This window comes from Ictalurus punctatus, chromosome 28, assembly GCF_001660625.3.
Source record: "Ictalurus punctatus breed USDA103 chromosome 28, Coco_2.0, whole genome shotgun sequence".
Classification (NCBI taxonomy): domain Eukaryota; kingdom Metazoa; phylum Chordata; class Actinopteri; order Siluriformes; family Ictaluridae; genus Ictalurus; species Ictalurus punctatus.
In genome coordinates, this window is record NC_030443.2 from 2,035,837 (window position 1) to 2,055,990 (window position 20,154).

The following is a 20,154-nucleotide window of genomic DNA, read 5'->3' on the forward strand; positions in this document are numbered from 1 at the left end:
CAGCGAGTCTCTTTGGTCTGAGTGACTCGTTAACTCTCCTGTGGGCTACAATAACTCAGCCAGGCTTTAAACAGCTCTGTTCCAGTACGGCCATTACACAAAACATCAGCAGGGTAATGAGGCGTGTGCTTCGCTCGAATATCTGTACGTTCAGAGTGCTCGTAGCCTGAAAGGCCACATCGTCACATGTCTTTGGCATGGTCATGAGTTTAAATCCAGTTCGTAATGTTAAAAATGTTATGCCCTTGCCATTAAATTGTTGAGCGACTGGACTTAATAATCCAGTAAATTGCTCTGGGCAAAACTTTAAGCGTATGTATAAAGGCGTGTCATTTGTGTCCCATTGATATTACATTAGCCTATATTACACGCACTAATCTGTCGAAACACCTCCATCATCTACATCACCTACATCATCTACATCACCTACATCACCTACATCATCTACATCACCTACATCATCTACATCACCTACATCACCTCCAACACCTCCATCACCTCCATCATCTACATCACCTACATCACCTCCATCATCTACATCATCTACATCACCTACATCACCTACATCATCTACATCACCTCCATCATCTACATCACCTACATCATCTACATCACCTCCATCACCTCCATCACCTACATCATCTACATCACCTACATCATCTACATCACCTCCATCACCTCCATCATCTACATCACCTACATCATCTACATCACCTACATCATCTACATCACCTCCAACACCTCCATCACCTCCATCACCTACATCATCTACATCACCTCCATCATCTACATCATCTACATCACCTACATCATCTACATCACCTACATCACCTACATCATCTACATCACCTACATCATCTACATCACCTACATCACCTCCATCATCTACATCACCTACATCACCTACATCATCTACATCACCTCCATCATCTACATCATCTACATCACCTACATCACCTACATCATCTACATCACCTACATCATCTACATCACCTACTGGATAGAGCCTTGCATCTTGTTGGTCCAGTCAGATTTATAGAACATAAACAGGTTTAATATCCGGTATATAATTATAACTATATTAACGTTCTAATACCTTCTCATTTCTATAGTAACAGCTCGTTCACAGGGACTTGTACAGCCGAAGCTCCACGTTAAACTAAGGCTAATGATAAACAGATTTGTTTTGGGGTTGGTTTTTTTTAAGTGCTGATATGGTTGATCAGTTTTCTGTTAGAAGAACGTTTATTTAACATCGATGGAAGGAGTCTCGAGTGAAGGTGCTGTGTAGAAGTTTTCCGACACGGACGTTAGTCCCTGTTATTCATTACAGTGTAGTAGATATGTACGCAGTTATTCCCTCACCCGCCTCTCTTTTATTTCTCTCTCTTTCTTGAATGAGGCACAAACAAAAAAGAGTCAGAATGTGATGTTACTCAGAAGCCGGAAAGAACAAACTCAATTTAACAAAATACTCAATTTAAGTTGGTTTATTTCTTCTTCTTCTTCCCTCTTCTTCCCTCTTCTTCTTCTTCTTCTTCTTCTTCTTATTATTATTATTATTGTGTTAGCAGGTGCATTTTCAAGTAAAAGAATCCTGAAGGTTAGGGTGTTGCAGCCCCCTGGGCACCCTCACCTCCCACCCCCTTTGCCCTGAAGCGATGTGTTGTTTTTGTAAAACACATTGCCTCCCAATGATTAACCGTAGCATGAGATCCTTCACCTCACTGATATTTAACTTTCCAACGAATTCATGTATTATCTACTAGACCGGGCTTCAGGAATGACCTTGTCTCTAGAGAAAACTTTTGTTTGTCTCTGGCTGTATATGAAATATAATAGATTTAAAAAAAAAAAAAAAAAAGGTTCAACTAAAATTATAAAAAATAAAAAAACAGCAAACCAAAAATAAATAAATAAATAAACCAGCCATAACCATTTTGTTCTGAACTGATCTCTCTCTCTCTCTCTCTCTCTCTCTCTCTCTCTCTCTCTCTCTCTATATATATATATATATATATATATATATATATATATATATATATATATATATATATATATATATATATATAGTGACATATTTTGTAATTACAAACATTTTCGATTTAAAAGTACTGATTTGAACAGACTTGACCCGGCTGCTCTCACAAAAAATGATTTCTGCTCTAATTATTGCTTTCAGTAAATAAAAAATATATAATATGCTTATATTTTATTTTTTTTTTACAGATTTTTATTACATATTAAAATGATTCTTTGCACTTCGGACTTCATGAAGATCTGTCGTGCTAAATGTAAAAATAAATAAATAAATCTAGTTGTTGTAGAAGGGATTAGCATCCCTCGCTAAAACATATTTTGTTGATTTAATAATAATAATAATAATAATAATAATAATAATAATAATAGTGACATCATGTGGAAAAGTTTGGACAGACTCTACTACGTAAGATCTTACCTTTGGCAGATATTACAGCTTGTAAACGCTTTTTGTAGAGAGGTAGAAGTATTTGTTCTTGTTTAATGAACCCCAAAGGATAATACCCCGTACATCAACCCTCAAACAAATGCTGTTGCATTTTTTCCCTCAAAACACACCTGTGGTGATTTTAGCCGAAGACATCCGTGTTTGTGATGAGGTCGCAGGTAAGGTTTCTTTCTTGATGACGATTCCACGCAGGTCATGTTTGCTAAATCAGATAAACCTTCCTGCAGGTCCTCGGTGTCGTATGGGGGTTTTGCGATCCCTTGCGATCTGCCCAGCATATGGTCGGCTCTATTTGAAAGATTTCTTAGTTTCTTCCAGATCTTAGCTTGACTTCCACAGTTCCACTTAGCTTCAAGCTTTGGTCTTGTCTTGTGGAAGGAAGCAGGGAGAACATTTACAGAATTCTGTGGCCTGTGGTAAAAGTTTGATATTTACTGTGTATATAGTGTAGGTAGTAAGCAAACAAAAAAAAAATCCATACACAAGATATTTTTAGACAAAAGTACCTCCTGAACTGTGCAAGCGAAGTGTGTCAGGAATTTGAGCAACGGTCTGATCAGGCTTATGTCAGAGATGTTTACTGGCTTAGGTTTTTATTTATCCCTCCATCCATTTTCTGTGCTGCTGATCCTATACAGGGTCGCAGGGAGTCTGGATACTATCATCACCTTCCAACCAATCAGAATCGAGGATTCAACATTGTTGTGGTATAAAGATTTAATGTTGCCTTGATGCATCTGTTAATCCGAATCTCAGCAATGTGATACTTTTCACCTTGAACAACCTTGCTCACATGGGTGAATTAAAAAAAAAAAAAAAAACCCACACAACCCCTCCCCTCACCACCACCACCACCACGCATGTCTTTGTCTTTCTTAAGTTCTCTTTCCGCCCTCTTGCTCACACTCCCGCTTTCAGAGAGTTTCACAGACATTACTCGTGCACTCCTTCACACACCTTTGATTCAATTCAGTGCAGCGTCCGACGTTGATCCTGAAGCATGGGGCAAGGTAAGTCACGGCAGCTCAGCGCCTGTTTCTAATGAACACTCTTAAGTTACTTTTAAGTTACATATTGTACTACTTCCAGTGCAACGTCAAAAACAGAGGGGCATCGTCGAAGTTACTCTTTCGTACAGCGCTCATCTTTCTTTCTTGTTTTAAAGAGCGTCTCGGTTTAAAATACACAGCTAGGTGTTCAATCCTGAGCTCGGGTTAGCGCCTGTGCTGACTTTTCCATGTTCTTCATGTGTCTGTGGGGGTTTCCTCGGGATTCTCCGGTTTCCTCCAACCTTCCAGAAGATGCTGGTAGAAGGATCTACCATGGATTGGAATCAAGTTCCCACTACGTTTCTTACCCAGAGTTCCCGTGGCCAGCTGTGGATCCTCCATCACCCACCACCCTGATCAGGATGAAGAGGTCACTGAACAATGAACACTGTAAACATATGGAATTATTCATTGACAAAGGGAGAAAAAAAAAGTTAAACACAGCTCAGAACTGGTTCCTGATATTCCCGGTGAAGCTTGGCACGCTCTCGGCAACTTTTTGACCATTTTGTTTTTTCCTCCTCGATGCTTTGACATCAAATCAACTTGTTTGGGGAATGATTATAATTTACGTAAATAAAAACCTAGTTATTAAACATTTTGATTCCGAAATGGATTTAAACATGCACATTAACATTTTACATTTGTCTTAGAAACAAATGTAGGTAAGAAATATATATATATATATATATATATATATATATATATATATATATATATATATATATATATATATATATATATATATATATATATGTCTATAAGTATTGGAGATCTTTGGAATATCACTGATATGATATGGTATAATATGATATGATACGATGCTGTATGATATGGTACGATACGGTACGATACGGTATGATATGATATGATACGATATGGTACGATACGATACGGTATGATATGGTATGATATATGATACGATACGGTACGATATGATATGATATGATACACTATGGTATGATACGATACGGTATGGTACGGTACAGTACGATACGGTATGGTATGATATGATGTGATACGATACGCTACGGTACGATACAGTATGATATGACATAATATGATATGATATGAAATGATATGGTACGGTATGATAATGTCTCCAATGCAAAACAGTACAGTTAAGTTAGTACATATTTGTGCTTTCCCAGCGGAATGACCCGTGTCAGACAAACACGCTATGAGTTCTGCAACAGTAATTCTGAGTCAATAAGTGATTTAAAACCGCTCTCCCCTCGGGGATTGTTATTGCTCTGCTGGGATGCCTTTCACGCTACACGATTTTTTTTGCTACAAGTTCAATGCTCTACTGTGTTAACAGTAGAGCGGTGTGGAAGGGGTGTGGCCAAATCACATCGGTGTATGAAGTCATAGGACTTTTTTTTGTAGTGAGTCAGTTCATTTGACTCAGCAATAAGAGTCACCTCTTATGGCTCCTCATATGAGAGGGGATAACGTCACTATACTACAACCCAGAAAATCTCCGCCTCTCTAAGATACTCTTTTTATACCCAATCACTTTACTGACCTGTTCCCAATTAACCTCCAGCTGTTTCTTTTTACTAACACTTACTTTTCCAGCCTTTTGTTGCCCCGTCCCAACTTTTTTGAGACGCGTTGCACCATCAAATTCAAAATTACCTTACCCCCCCCCTTAAAACGGTACACTTCCTCAGTTTAAACATTCGATATATTTTCTATGTTCTATCGTGATTAACATACCTGTTTTTGAGATCTGAAAATCATTGCATTCTGTTTTTATTTACATTTTACCCAGCGTCCCAACTTTTTCTTTGGAATCGGGGTACCTATTAGCCTTTTAAAACCCTCTTATTATCTTACCATGTAGTCCTATTCTAAACCTCCTAACTTTAGAAAGTTGTAATGCTATGATGTCATTGTTGAAAATGAGTGTTAATTAACTTTAAAGCAAAAAATAAAAAAAAGAAAAGTGCACACTAAAACAACAGTCAGCTGTAGAATGCTGTTGTGTAATATTTTCGTTCTGCTAGTAAGTGTGTTTTTTTTTGTTGTTGCATCATTTGTTTCTGCAGAAACACCTGACTCGGATGATGACTTCTTCTATGGTAAGACCTCTGAGATTAACTCACGCAAAAATAAATAAACAAATAAATAAATTCTGGATATGATAACCATACAGCCCAAGATCATTTTTATGGTACATCACAGTATCTGTTTACAATATTTTTTATTTATTTTTTTACATTTTCAAACGTGACATCCAGCGCTGTTGAATTCTGGACTCTGATTGGTCAGAAGGTGGTGATTGATTTTCTAACTGTTAAAATCATAACAAGAACTTGTAAGAACTTGTCTCTTGAACGTTCCGTAAGTTCATGCTCACACCCTTAATAAAAATGTCGGTGTAGACGGTGGATGTTAAATGGCGAAACTGGATCATGTAAATTATTATAAAACTGCTACCATCTACTGGCGATCTGAGCAGGTGCGACGTCCCTGTTTGTTCTATTATGCTTTCTTAACATGCTATAACAAGTGTTATAATGATCAAGTGTTTGTTGCTATAATCTTATTGCTCTGTGTGTGTGTGTGTGTGTGTGTGTGTGTGTGTGTGAGACTACGAGGTGATCAGAAGAGGAGGGCTGATCTTCGCTGCTGTTCTGTTCTGTCTGGGCATGGCAATCATATTTAGTGAGTAATCACGACACTTTTAATTCGCAGGGTTCTACAAAGAGCTGTACAACAATTTTTCCCTATCAGGTTGGGTTCCAAGCAGAACCTCCTCAGAAAGCGAAGAACCCGCACCTATCCAAAGAACTCGTAAACAACCCTTTTATAAGGGTATCTATTATTTAAGACCCCTTTGATGGAGAAGGTTAATGTAGCGGTTAAACATTTATTAACATTTATTATTAAACGTGTATCTTTAAAGGTGTCATTTAATGGACAGTATTAATGGAAACGGGCCATTTTACACTTATCCTAGCAGTAGTTGGTCTGCTGGGATATGTTTCATGTCCGACGTTTGCTTCTTTACTTTTGCACTGAAGCGACAAGGGTAAAAAGTAATTGAAATCTAAAAAAAATAATCTAAGCAGTTACTCTTGATATTACAGTATATTTTATATACCTGTATAAGCTACTGTTTTTTCTGGGTGTGACACACTTATATTTGTCCTGTTTTTCTTTGACAGGCAAAAAGCTCACCTGTGGGAAAAGACAAAACACAAAGTAAGCACCGACACACACCGACACAATGTACAAGCTGCGGTAAATACACGCAAGTAGACGAAAACACCCAAATATTCACTCACGTTGCTTTTCCATCCCCATCACAGGCCTGTGAATCTGGACGAACTTTAACTCCGGACTCATTGAAAGCCAGTACGTACAATCTCGTGCTTCCAGATATCACTAGATGCTCATGCTCAGTCTGTCTGTTAAGTGATAAATAATGTTCGATTATAAATTGTTATCTTCACAGGCATCCCATCATCCATTGCCCAATCCTGTCACTAATAAGGACCAATCCTGCATCAATGGAAAATGGAAAATTTTTCTAATTAAAAAAAAAAAAAGGCCTTCTTTTGTATTAATTGAAGTCAGAAAATGCTTTGCTAGCTGGTGTGTCCAATAAAGAATGCGCAATATTACCATATTTTTGAATAAATCACATTATGAATACTCAAAAATACACAATATGGTGAGAGGGATAAGGAGACCTGGTCGTCACACCCATATGAGCTTGTTGGACATCTCATTCCAGATTTATTCCCACTCTGATGCCATAATAAGCTCCATTCTTCTGGGAAAGCGTTCCAGTAGATTTTGGGGCGTGGCTGTGTGGGATTTGTGCTCATTCAGCTACAAGAGGATTAGTGAGTGAGGTTGAGATCAGGTACTGATGTTGTGTGAGGAGGCTCCAGTTCCGTCAGTCGGGTTGAGGTCAGGACTCTTCCACCTTCTTCCAACCGTAACGCACCATGTCTTCATGGCATAAACCAACAGCATGCAAAGACATTCTATACAGTTGTTTGCTTGCAACTTTGTGGCAAGGGTTTGGGGAAGGACCTCGTATGAGAGTAACGGTTGGGCATCCGCAAACTTTTGGCCATATAGTGTATCTTTTTTTTCTCATGATCTGATGCGACATGTCCTCAGTCGGCCTACATCTGAAAAAATAACCAAATATTTTAGCCGTAAACTGAGATCAAGGCAATACTGAGCAGATCTGATTTAAAGAGCTCTCCTGACTTATTTCATGCATGATCAGATGAGGAACAACTCATTCCATTTGAGTATCATTAAAGATGACCTGTAACACATTAAACCCCATTAGGAAACACTAGAAAACTAGATAGATAGATAGATAGATAGATAGATAGATAGATAGATACTATCTTTGTTGGGAATTTTCTAATGGTTTTGTCACAATTGGAATTGGCTTAATGGTTTCCATCAAATCCCTGTAGGTTTCCATTTTCTGGTTGATATATGCTTACTGTAATACCAACAAAACCCAATTAGGCCTTCTTTCATGAGTGATTAGATTATGAACAACACATTCCATTACACTACCATTACAGATGATCAGAAACACAGTAAAATATGTTAACAACCACTAGAAAAGAACAGATTTATTTCTGGATAGATACATATATATTGTACATACATACATACATATATACATACATACATTGCTGGCAAATTTCGAATGGTTTTGTCACATAATTGTACTCGGCTTAATGGTTTCCATCAAATTCCTGTGGGTTCCCATTAGGAATTACTAACAAAACTGATCTAACCATCAACTTTCCATATATCGCTTATCCTGCACGGAGTTGCAGGAGAGCCTGGAGTCTATCCCAGTGAACTCAGGGCACAAGGCAGGGGACACCCTTGGACAACTTGGGGTGCCAACTCATCGCATGCTACAAGTGCACACACATCCCCCAAACACATTCACACACTACAGACAATTTTGGACAGCACAATGCCTTACGACTGGTGTAGGAAGCCACAGAGCAGAGGCGGGACTCGAACCCCAAACCCTGGAGGTGCGAGGCTTAAAAGCTAACCACTAAGCCACTGTGCCCCTCCCTCCTCCAACAAAAACCCCAATTAGGCCTTATTTCATGAGTGATTAGATTAAGAACAACAAATTACATTAGACTACCATTCCAGATGATCAGAAACATACATTTCATATACAAGAACAACCGCTAGAGAGGAACAGATTTCTTCTGGATAGATAGAACTGAGACTGTGGCTAACCACTGAAAGTTGAACACATGTAACCCACTGTGTGTGTGTGTGTGTGTGTGTGTGTGTGTGAGAGAGAGAGAGTGTATGAGTGTGTTTTGCCGGGTTGTAGTGTTGTTCCTGCGCCACAGGGCGAGTCTCTGTAACTCTGCGTGTGAAAGCAGGCAGAGAGGAGAGGAGAGGAGGGGAGCTGATCCGCGCGGAGGGGCCGCCATTACCGGGAAGCAAGAAAAGCCCACTTTCACTCACACACACACACAGCACCCCTGTGCTACACACATTTCGGTATCGTGTGGGAATTCCTCCGTTATTCCACAGAATATGAAGCGCCGTGCAGGGTTTACCGGAACGCCAGCGCCGCGCCTGCTCGCCGCATAGGTTGAAATCAGCGCATATTTATTCCAGCTACGACTAACAAAGGACATCATGATTGATCCGGAGAAACGTGGGATAGCCGGAGGAAGCAAATGAGGCGAGGATTTATTGTTTTGTGTGTGTGTTTTTTAAACCCTGGCGAGGAATAATCAATTCCTCCATTCGTGGATTTTGGGAAGCCGCGGTACTAGAAACCGAACCCAGCCTCAGGATCCGGGTCAAAACCCAACCCGAAATCTTTCTCTTTCTTAAAACAAAAAACGTGGAGCTCCTTGGTCACATTGTATCCACTCAGAATCGTTTAAAACATTTAATCCGTGACATACATATTCTTCTTTTTTTTGGTTACATTGTTTCATTATTTAAAGCGTGTAAGAGATACAGATACAGGCTGAAATAATAAAGCCTCACGCCGCCGGCCTGGACTCCCAGGACGGGGAGCGGGTCGAACCAAACCGTGTTGTTTATCCTGCTTTAATGTCCATTTCTAACAACATGGGAAAAGTCCGCCTGGACTCGTTTTAATAATAATAAAAAATAATAAACATGTTAACAATTATACAAGAGAGTAAAACAGCACGGCGAGTGAATTGTAGAAAGTGTCGGGATTGTTGTCATGGAGCCTAGCTGGCTACACAACACTGAAAGTGAATGGGGGGCTAGTCTGCTGAAGGTGTGTCAGTCGGGCTCGGTTTTCCGTATTAACGCGTTTTGGGATTCATTCCTCTGCTGTCTTTCTACACACACGCCATGCCAGTTGTTTTCCCCGAACCTTGTTTATTAGGTCTTTTCGTTGCGAAAAATATATTTCCCAGAAACGTTAAGGTAGACAGCGTATGAGCTAGCATGCTAGCTGAAGTGATTGTTCACATCACATGCATTAGCCTATGACAAAACGGGAACACAGGGAGCTAGCACTTAGCTAGCCACGGCTCTGAGGGCGTCATACATAGCCATTCACAAGACAATAAATATACTTATGTGCTTATTTGTCACCTTAAAACGTGTTTGGATTAGTATTAGTTATTTATCTGGTAACAATTTATTAATTATTACTGTTATTTGTTTGTTTGTGTTTTTTTTTTTTGAGACCAGAGGTTTCTCAGACGTTTTTTTTGTTTTGTTTTTTGTTTGGCACCTTTATCTCTAATATGTACTTCACAGATTTATTTTATGAATATTAAATACTCGGGTATTAGTTTATTTAAATGTGAACACGAATATGTTGTCAGTTTATTAGAGCCACAGAGCTTTTTATAAATAATAATAATAATAATTATTATTATTCCTGGAATATCCTCTGACAAAACACATTAGGTCATATAGGCCTGCTTATTTTAGTTATTGAGGTTGGGATTACACATTAATTTTCAACTGACTATTCACACAAACACTACACAGCGAAATCAAAATCTAAATGAAATTAAATAAAACAAAAACGATGAAGCTAGATACATTCAATGATAGCCGGTTGGGATTTCCACAACTGGTTATGCTTCATGAACCTCACTTTGAGCGATATGTCTAAAATATTACAATATTATGATACTTAAGATTTTCATGATACACACACGATTCAAACTAATATAAATGTCTGCAGAATATATATTTAGTATCTAAAAGAAGAACTGACATGTCTACTACAGGGGAAATGAAACCCTCAGGACAGACATATTTAAGTGTCTTAATTCCTTGTTACTGTAGTCAGTGGTTAAAAATGACTTATTATACCAGTAAGATCTTGGAAAACGGTACGGTTTTTAATCATGATATGCGTGTCGTAACTATATTATATCGCACTGCCCATCTGTAATAGACGTGACAACCTTTTCATTGAAAGCACTTTCATTTAAATGTCGTCGTAATCGTTAGTAAAAACTGAAATGCATTAAATATGTTTAGGCTGAAATGTTCGCGACGTGCTCGGTAATACGTGTATTAACGTGTTGGCTGGAGCTGTATTTTTGTTATTAACGCGAGAAGTTAGCAGCCGAGCCGATCTGATCCGATCCGAGCCGTCGTTTACAGTGGATTTTTAGTTGAAGGTTCCCAGTGGTCTAATCCGATCTCATAGGAGTCTGATGGTGATGGTGAACAGTCTACTGGCGATTTGTTGGACCTAATGTACTTAATATAATAATCTAATTTGCAGCAATCCAGATGTTCTGCAAAGAAAACAGGAAAGAATTCATGCAAAGTTCATGGGCATCTAGATTAAACTGGCAAATAGTTAATTTAACGGTACATTGACTGTATCCTGGATTTGAAATTAAATATAAATTATTGGATTCCAAGAAACAAATTATATTAATACATTATATTTATGGAGGTTTTTTTTCCCAGCTGGAATTCTTACTAGATTTTTGAACAGTAGTCGTCTTTTATAGGACGGATATTCAATCACATTGGTGTAGTAGACAAGATTTATTTTTTTATTTTTTTGTAAACCCAGCCCTTGTGGTGTCATTGCTTTAAAGCAAGTCTTATAAATTAGCTGATTAGCTTTAAAACAAACAAACAAAAAAAACCCTCCACAAATCTATGCAGTACTGGGCGTACCTCAACGGCCATGATTGAGGAATGTGTTCCTGTGGACAGTGACTCACATTTTCCAGTCCTGCAGTTTTGCAATTTAAAAAAAAATAAAAAATTCTTGTATGTATTTTTGCTGACCTTGCATTATGCGTTTTTACTGTTGATGTTGCATGACGTACTACTTGCACACACTGTCTTTTAACTTTCAAGTTGAATCCTGTCTTTGGCATGGACTGTGCATAAATATATAAAAAGCACCAATATTTTGGTGAAATTAAGGTAGTGCATGATAAGCATATATTTCTTTCATTTTTCTGACGTGCTATGTATGATGGCTATGTACTAAAACTTAAGTCAGCAAAGCAGATTACCATCAATCCTGTTGGTTAGAGTGATAGTTGATTAGTCGATCATCAGTAAGTCTTTTTCTTCTTCTTTTGGAACAGAAAGTAATTACTATTGTCTTTCTTTTTCTCTTCTTTCAGGATGGACGTCAGTAAAGAATAACTCCTCCGAAACGTTTGATATTTCCTGTCAAGCCACTCCCACCTGATTGCCTCCTTTTGTTTAGCGTACCCAGCTTTCTGTAATATGGGCAAGAAACACACAATCGAAATTAGTCTGATTGTGTAAAGCCGGAGAAAACGCAGTGCGGCGGATATGATAGAATAAATCACTTTATAAACACGACAAAGCGTGAATCCTGTGTTAACCGTTACGGCATGGCAAGATGAGTGCCTGCAAACGATGATGGCGAAAAAGCAAGATTCACGGGTGCCTACCTACAACCTAGTTGTAGTTGGTCTTTCGGGCACTGAGAAAGAGAAGGGCCCCTGCGGAGTTGGCAAGTCTTGCCTCTGTAATCGCTTCGTCCGCCCTAGCGCGGACGACTTTCACCTCGATCACACGTCTGTGCTGAGTACCAGTGATTTCGGTGGTCGAGTGGTCAACAACGATCATTTCCTGTTCTGGGGAGAGGTGGAACGAGTCTTGGAGGATGGCACTGAGTGTAGGATGCATGTGGTGGAGCAAACGGAGTTTATCGATGACCAGACCTTTCAACCACATCGTAGCACAGCTTTACAGCCTTACATCAAAAGAGCTGCCTCCACGAAGCTGGCCTCTGCGGAAAAACTCATGTACTTTTGTACAGACCAGTTGGGTCTGGAGCAGGACTTTGAGCAAAAACAAATGCCCGAGGGAAAGCTGCAGGTAGACGGGTTTCTACTCTGCGTCGATGTAAGTCGAGGGATGAACCGCAGCTTTGATGATCAAATGAAATTTGTTACCAACCTGTATAATCATCTGGGTAAAACTAAAAAGCCTGTTGCACTGGTTCTCACCAAGTGTGATGAAGGAGTTGAGCGATACATCAAGGACTCTCATACGTTTGCCATCAACAAAAAGAACTTGCAAGTTGTTGAGACATCAGCTCGGTCTAATGTCAACGTGGACTTAGCTTTCCTTACTCTGATTCAACTCATTGATAAGGGAAGGGGCAAGCACAAGATAATACCTTATTTTGAGGCTTTAAAGCATCAGAGTCAAATAATTGCCACCGCAAAGGACAGATACGAGTGGTTAGTGAACCACATAGTGAAGAATCACAACGAGAACTGGCCTGCTATCAGCCGACGTATGCAGCCATCACCAGAATACAAGGAATACGTCTTTTTAGAAGGTACAGCTAAAGCAAAAAAGCTTTTCCAGCAGCACGTTCATCGGCTTAAACAGGAGCACATCGAGAGACGTCGTAAAGCGTATTTAACCGCTCTCCCACTCGCCTTGGGTTCCTTGGTGTCCGAACTGTCTGAAATTGAGCATTTAAGCTGGTCTGGGGTGCAGAAGGTACTGGAGTCCAAAAAGGACTTTGACCATTGGTTTGTGGTTCTGGAGGACGCGCCATGGGAAGACACGCCACATCTTGACAATATGGAAGATGAGCGCATACCCTTTGACGTGCTGGACACAACTGCCGCGGAAATCATATTTGATGCGCATCTCGAACATTTGCGCAACGAGTGCAAGCGTGCCGAGATGCGACATGAATTTAAGATGAAGCTGGCGTCCTCGCCCTTCGTCACCCCTGGCAAGCCTTGGGAAGAGGCACGGAGCTTCATAATGAGCGAAGACTTCTACCAGTGGTTGGAGGAGCCAGAATACCTGGATATCTACAACAGGCACCAAAAGGTGATCATAGACAGGGCAAAGGAGGATTTCCAGGAGCTTCTGCTGGAGTATTCGGAGCTTTTTTATGAACTTGAAGTGGATGCTAAGCCAAGTAAAGAAAAGATGGGGGCAATTCAGGAAGCACTGGGAGAAGAGCAGCGCTTCAAGGCATTACAGAAACTGCAGGCAGAAAGAGACGCCTTAGTTTTAAAGCACATCCATTTTGTCTATCACCCGACCAAGGATACTTGTCCGAGCTGCCCGTACTGCATCGACAACAAGATCGAGCAGATATTAGCCTCGTGCTTCCCTATGCGCTATCCTTCCTTTGGAAAGTCTCATATGCATGAAAGCAAAGCAGAACGGATTAACTTAGTGATTCTAGGCAAAGATGGTTTAGCAAGAGAGTTGGCTAACGAGATTCGAGCTATGTGTGCCAACGACGACTACTACGTGCTTGAAGGCAAATTATACGAGCTAATACTCAGGCCTATTGAGGGTAACGTTAGGCTTCCGGTTAACTCCTTCCATACTGCTACATTCACACCTCATGGGTGCCTGTGTCTGTACAATTCCAAGGAATCTTTGTCTTATGTTCTAGAAAGTATCGAGAAGTTGCGTGAGTCAACGCTTGGCAGGAGGGATAACCACATAGCTCAGCTTCCTTTGTCTCTTTTGTTAGTCACTAAGAGAGGTGTAGGGGCTTTGAGTGACCTTGGTGGGGAGACTGCCCAAATCTTAATCACGCAGGGTCAGCAGGTAGCCATGAAGCTGCAGTGTGAATTTTTGGAGCCGGCATCCCCTGGCTCAGGCTACGGGCGGAATGTGAACGAGAAACAGATCAACCAAGTGTTAAAAGGTTTGTTAGATACAAGAAGGAGCGCCGTGTTTCGTAGCGGTTCCCCGTCTTCACCCCCTTTACCTCCGAGCATCAGAGACATCCAGCAGGACCAGAATCCGGAGGCAGACTTGCGTATTGTCATGTGCCTGATGTGTGGAGATTCCTACGACGTAGACCAACTTCTCTCACCCTTCTTACTGCCTCAGCATTGCAGGCCAACCAATTCCAGTGGTAACTCAGTGGTGCTTGAGCAGACAGTCGGTGACAACAGGCTGACAATAGAGCTGTCCCTACTATCATATCATGCTTCTTTTACCATGCGCAAGAGTCGGCTCGTACACGGGTACATAGGTGTGTACTCTGCTCGCCGCAAAGCCTCGTTGGAAACCTTGTGTGCCTTACTCTGTGAGGTTCCAGACATTGTTCCAGTCCAACTGCTAGCTGTGGGAGAAACAGAGACGGAGCTCACGGACTCCGAGTCTGCACGTGAGCTGTTGGTCCAGGGCGAAGAACTGGCCCATGAAATCGAGGGTCGTTTTGCCTGCGTGGTCTGTGGACCAGGCGGAGTTGTTGGAGGACTGCACAGAATAGACCTCCTACAATCTTTCTTCATGGAGGTCGCGGAGAAGAAGACTCTCGTTGAGGCAACTCATGTGTACGATAACGCAGCAGAGGCCTGTAGCACAAACGAGAACGTGTATTCACCCCATTGCGGTTCCCCTAGCCCTGTAACTATGCTGTTAGATTATGAGGAGGACATGGAAGCTTCACCGCCTTACTTTGACGGAACCCTCACCTCTCATAGCGGATTCAAGCTCCCTGATTTGGAGTCGGCCGACACGTTCTCGGTCATCTCTGAACTCAGTACTTTTGAGAACAAGTTGAACAGCAAAGTCCCTTTACATATGAGGTCCAAACCCAGTGTCACTTTTGACTTCAGAAAGCACAACTTTAACCCCTACATGGACACCAGCCATCGGCGGTCCCTTACCTCCAATGTCACCTGGCCTCCCTGTGGGGACGGGGTGTATGATCCGTCTGACTATGCTGAGCCAATGGATGCTGTTTCCAAGCCTCGACCCAGCCATGAGGAGAACATATACTCTGTACCACACGACAGCACGCAGGGCAAGATCATCACCATACGGAACTCCAACCGAATGCACTCGAACGGAGGCGTGAACGGCTCAGATAGCGAAGGCGACGGCAGCTCTTTGGAGCGGCGCAGGAAGTTCTCTTCTGCCGGAGTAAAACCCCGATTGTACAGAGATCGATCCAAGCGCCTAGGCAAGTTCAGCAGCTTCCGCACCAGTTTCTCTATCGGCAGCGACGACGAATTCGGCGGTCTTCCAAAAACGAAGGAGGATGACGTGGCCGTTTTGAAAGGAGAGTCGCTGATTGAGGAAGGGGACGATAAGAAAAGGAACATTCTGAGGAGCCTTCGTCGTCCAGGCAAAGTAATTACATTACACACAGCTTTTTTTCTGTACGATAGCTATCTTTAAACAAACCCAGAGTCTGGAGTTGTCATTTACTCAACCCAAATGTCTGTTTTTACTCAATTTCTGCAGAAAACCAGACTAAAGCCCCGACACTCGATCTCCAAACCTCTGGAGAGTACTTACTTTGGGGTGCCATTAGTTAATGTCGTGTCACCTGACAGACCCATCCCGCTGTTCATCGACAAATGTATCCGCTTCATTGAGGCCACAGGTAACACTACACTGATAGTTGCACAAGTATTCAAGAGCCATGGTTTTTATTCTTCAGATAACGTTCTGTGCAAGGGAGCAGCTTATAGTAACGCTTCACTATATGGCCAAAAGTTTGTGGACACCTGACCATCACACCCATATACGGTTCTTCCCCAAATTGTTGCCTCACAAAATTTTAAGCACACGATTGTATAGAATGTCTTCGCATGCCAGGGCATTACAGTTTCACTTTACTGGAACTAATAGGGCCCCAAACCTGTTCCAGCAATGCCAGTGCCCATGTGTGCAAAGCGAGCTCCATGAAGACATGGTCAGCCAAGGTTGGAGTGGAAGAACGCAAGTGGCCTGGGATGAACTGTGCACCAACCCTCCTCTGCATGACGTCAGCGCCTGACCTGATCTCACTAATGCTCTTGAGGCTGAACGGGCACACAATCCCCACGACCCGTGGTGTTCAAGAAGCACGTACGGGCGTCATGGTCAGCTGTCCGCAAACGTCTGGCTATATAGTCTATCGTTGTATTGTGTCTGAATCGAGACAAGTTGACTCTGATTGAAATAGAGAAGATTTCAGACACTGATCTGGAGACGCCTGGCTTTGTCACATGACCCTCTGGAAAGCTTGTGGTGTGATTTCTCTAAATATCTCCACTACTGTCAGCCAGGAAAGATGCTGCTGATGACTAGACATTTCCTAGATGGTGCAATACTTCCTTTTTTTTCTCCTCTGAACACATACTTTCTGTCAAAAGTTCAGATCTTAAGCATACCTAGTCAGAACAACCCTAGACTGGTTCAAACAAAGACTGGCTCCTGATATAAGCATATATACATAAGATGTCATGACAAAAACCTTATACTCTGAGACACAGATCACCTGCATCTCTCTCTCTCGCTCTCTCTTTGTCTCTCTCTCTCGCTCTCTCTGTCTTTGTCTGTCTCTCTCTCTCTCTCTCAGGGTTGACTACGGAGGGTCTATATAGAGTGAGTGGAAACAAGTCAGAGATGGAGAGCATGCAGCGGCAGTTTGAGCAGGGTAAGATTATACATTACGTTCTTTCAAGCTGACTAATAAAGTTTTTTTTTGTTAGTTTTTTTGGTGAGCTGCTGCTTTATTTGCCCTTCCTGTGCATACATTTGACATATATTCCTCTATTCACGGACATAATCAACAATGACTCCAATTAAAATGTCAAATTCTGATTAGTAGCTCATCATTCCAATTATTAAAGTGACTCAATGGAAAAGACCTGAGTTTTTTTTCTGTCTCTCTCTCTCTTTACTGTCTTGCTTTAACGCATTCATACATATTCATTCATTTTTCACTTTGTCCCTCCGTAGACCACGGCCTGGACCTGGTGGAAAAGGACTTTCCGGTGAACACGGTAGCTGGCGCTTTAAAGAGCTTTTTCTCTGAGTTGCCCGATCCATTGGTCCCATACAGTCTACAAGTGGAGCTGGTGGAAGCTTTCAGTAAGTTTTTTCAACCCTTTCTCACAGCGCACCGGCATTCAAAATCGACTTATCGGGTTTCTGCGTGTAGAGTATCGTGACTCTGTGTTCAGCCATGATACAGCACCCCCCAGAGCAGGGAGGATCAAGGGACTAGAGATGAGCTCTAGCGAAGTGTCTTTCACTCTTCTAACGGTTCGTCTGTGTGTTTCTTTGTATTTGTGCAGAGATAAATGACCGAGAGCAGAGACTGCAGACCATGAAGGACGTGCTGAGGAGATTTCCTCGGGAGAATTACGAAGTTTTCAAACATGTCATGGGCCACCTGAACAAGTCAGTTCGTTTTAGCTGTTATACCCATGTGACATTTTCTTGTGTTCGTGCGTGTGCTGCAGTTCTCAAAGCTTCACAACACCTGGATGCAGTTTTGCCGAAAACTTATCTTAATTTAAGATTAAAAATACATAGAGCCACCCTCGTCCGGGTGTCGTGGCTCTGCGTCACTGCCAACGTGTCAGGTTTAAAGTCGTTAGCAAGCCGATCTGAAACACTGCAAGTAATCGTTTATGAATTTTGTTTGCTCATTATTCATTCAGGGTCAGCCAGTGGAACAGAGTCAACCTGATGACCAGCGAGAACCTGTCCATCTGCTTCTGGCCTACACTCATGCGGCCCGACTTCACCACCATGGACGCTCTCACGGCCACGCGCACCTACCAGACCATCATCGAGACCTTCATCCATCAGTGCGCCTTTTTCTTCTACAACCAAGCTCCCGCCGAGTCTCCCACAGGCCTCTATGGCACGCCGACGCCCTCTGCCTTGCCCCCTTCGCCCAGCGCCGCCCCCTTGTGCACCCCTCAACCTCCGCACTTCAGCCCGGCGCTTCATTCACCCCCGGGCTCACCCCCTCAGAGCCCCCTCACCGTCCCCGCGGAGACACACACACTGTGAGACAGGGACACACACCAGGCTAAAGATTCCTCGTATCTATACACATATACACTGCAGTCTTTACATAGACGCTTGGTATGTAAGCGAGATCGCACACAAGATGTGCGCGTATTTAAATTTGCATGTAGCGACTGGATTCAACGCCGTCTGAGGGTTTGTGAACGTTTTGGTTTTTTTTTGCACACCACACTTGAAACCGTAGCGCCCCGACGACACACACGGACACCCGCAAGTCCTCCTGTCTCGCCGTGGACGCTCGTCACTGTTACCGGGGGGACCAGAACTTCTTAATCCGAGCCCACGTTCTGTTCTGCAGCGTAGCAGACTTCTGTTAAGTGTGCGCTTTTGTCTTGTCTCTCCGTGTGTGTTTTTAAAAAAAAATTAATTAAGTAATTCTCTCACTTAACTCCATCCATTCCTGCTTTCCTGATCTCAGACTGTAGCTCCTGTTTTTTTTTTTTTTCTTTGTTTGTTTTTTCTTCCCAGCCACACATGAAGAAGAAATACAGTAGGGAGACGCACTACAAATGGGAAATCCATCCAGGCACTTATCCCAACACTGTTTGATGAAGTCAGACGGACACTTTGAGAGAGTGCTGATTAAAAAAATAAATAAAAAAGAGAGAGAGAGAGATAAATAGAATTACTATTGCTGCATGCTTACTTGCAAAGATGAACTTTTTTTCCCTCCCAGTGTTGATTTAATCTACATGATCCCTTGTTAAAAGACCGCATGGATTTGAAAAAAACAAAAAAAACATTGAAGCTGTCACGTATGAGCGTTTTGATTTGGTTTTCTTCTCTTCTCTCTGTGATATGAAGCTTTGACAGTTTTGCTTTCATCGGTTCCTGTGGATCTGTGCTCTTTTTATGAGATTCGACCGGACGAATCTGGAACCCCGGAGGGTTTGATCGCTCTGAGACTTTTAATGACGTCGAACTTTGACATGTAACCTCTTTAAACCTTTAACCTTTTAGTCAAGGGTGATCCCAGAACCCTTTTACCCTTACAAAATGGGACATTAAAAAAAAAATGTAAAAAAAGACACACACACATATACACACATACACGGGCCTTATTTGGATGTTTTTTTGCCACTTACTAATATAAAGCACTTTGATGATTTTTTTTTTTATGTTTTATTTAGGCCTGATTTTGTGAAGAGTAACACTGAATTGCATTTGGTGTAGCCTGTGTCTGGGGAACATTTCTGATCCTCACCAAGCATCTGTTCCATCTCTGTACTGGATTTTCCTCTGTATGTCTGTGACATTAAGACTAAACTGCAACTAATGTAGACATAAACTGCTAACGTTTATCATTTCGGCGCA

General features: G+C 41.7%; 2 protein-coding genes across 2 annotated transcripts; both read left to right on the plus strand.

The window, feature by feature from the left end:
• The first annotated feature begins 3,388 nt into the window (after window positions 1-3,388).
• fxyd2 (FXYD domain containing ion transport regulator 2) lies at window positions 3,389-7,177 on the plus strand. Its single transcript, XM_017460429.3, has 6 exons — window positions 3,389-3,498; window positions 5,592-5,624; window positions 6,136-6,210; window positions 6,714-6,750; window positions 6,858-6,903; window positions 7,004-7,177. The coding sequence occupies exons 1-5, from the start codon at window positions 3,489-3,491 to the stop codon at window positions 6,880-6,882; spliced, it is 180 nt and encodes a 59-aa protein (XP_017315918.1). The 5' UTR covers window positions 3,389-3,488; the 3' UTR covers window positions 6,883-6,903; window positions 7,004-7,177.
• A 4,999-nt stretch (window positions 7,178-12,176) lies between these two features.
• Window positions 12,177-20,144, plus strand: arhgap35b (Rho GTPase activating protein 35b). The gene is made up of 6 exons (XM_017460430.1): window positions 12,177-16,158; window positions 16,273-16,414; window positions 17,375-17,452; window positions 17,758-17,889; window positions 18,096-18,201; window positions 18,465-20,144. Exons 1-6 carry the CDS (start codon window positions 12,439-12,441, stop codon window positions 18,820-18,822), a joined length of 4,536 nt encoding a protein of 1,511 aa, XP_017315919.1. The 5' UTR covers window positions 12,177-12,438; the 3' UTR covers window positions 18,823-20,144.
• The last annotated feature ends 10 nt before the right edge of the window (window positions 20,145-20,154 follow it).

What these genes read in the sequence shown, in the direction of transcription:
- fxyd2 (XM_017460429.3), top strand. An exon ending in GGATGATGACTTCTTCTATG is followed by an intron (nt 5,625 to 6,135) that starts GTAAGACCTCTG and finishes TGTGTGTGTGAG; the next exon opens with ACTACGAGGTGATCAGAAGA. An exon ending in GGGCATGGCAATCATATTTA is followed by an intron (nt 6,211 to 6,713) that starts GTGAGTAATCAC and finishes TTTCTTTGACAG; the next exon opens with GCAAAAAGCTCACCTGTGGG.
- arhgap35b (XM_017460430.1), top strand. Translation starts at nt 12,439, where the DNA reads ATGATGGCGAAAAAGCAAGATTCACGGGTGCCTACCTACAACCTAGTT. An exon ending in GCAGCGGCAGTTTGAGCAGG is followed by an intron (nt 17,453 to 17,757) that starts GTAAGATTATAC and finishes GTCCCTCCGTAG; the next exon opens with ACCACGGCCTGGACCTGGTG. An exon ending in GGAGCTGGTGGAAGCTTTCA is followed by an intron (nt 17,890 to 18,095) that starts GTAAGTTTTTTC and finishes GTATTTGTGCAG; the next exon opens with AGATAAATGACCGAGAGCAG.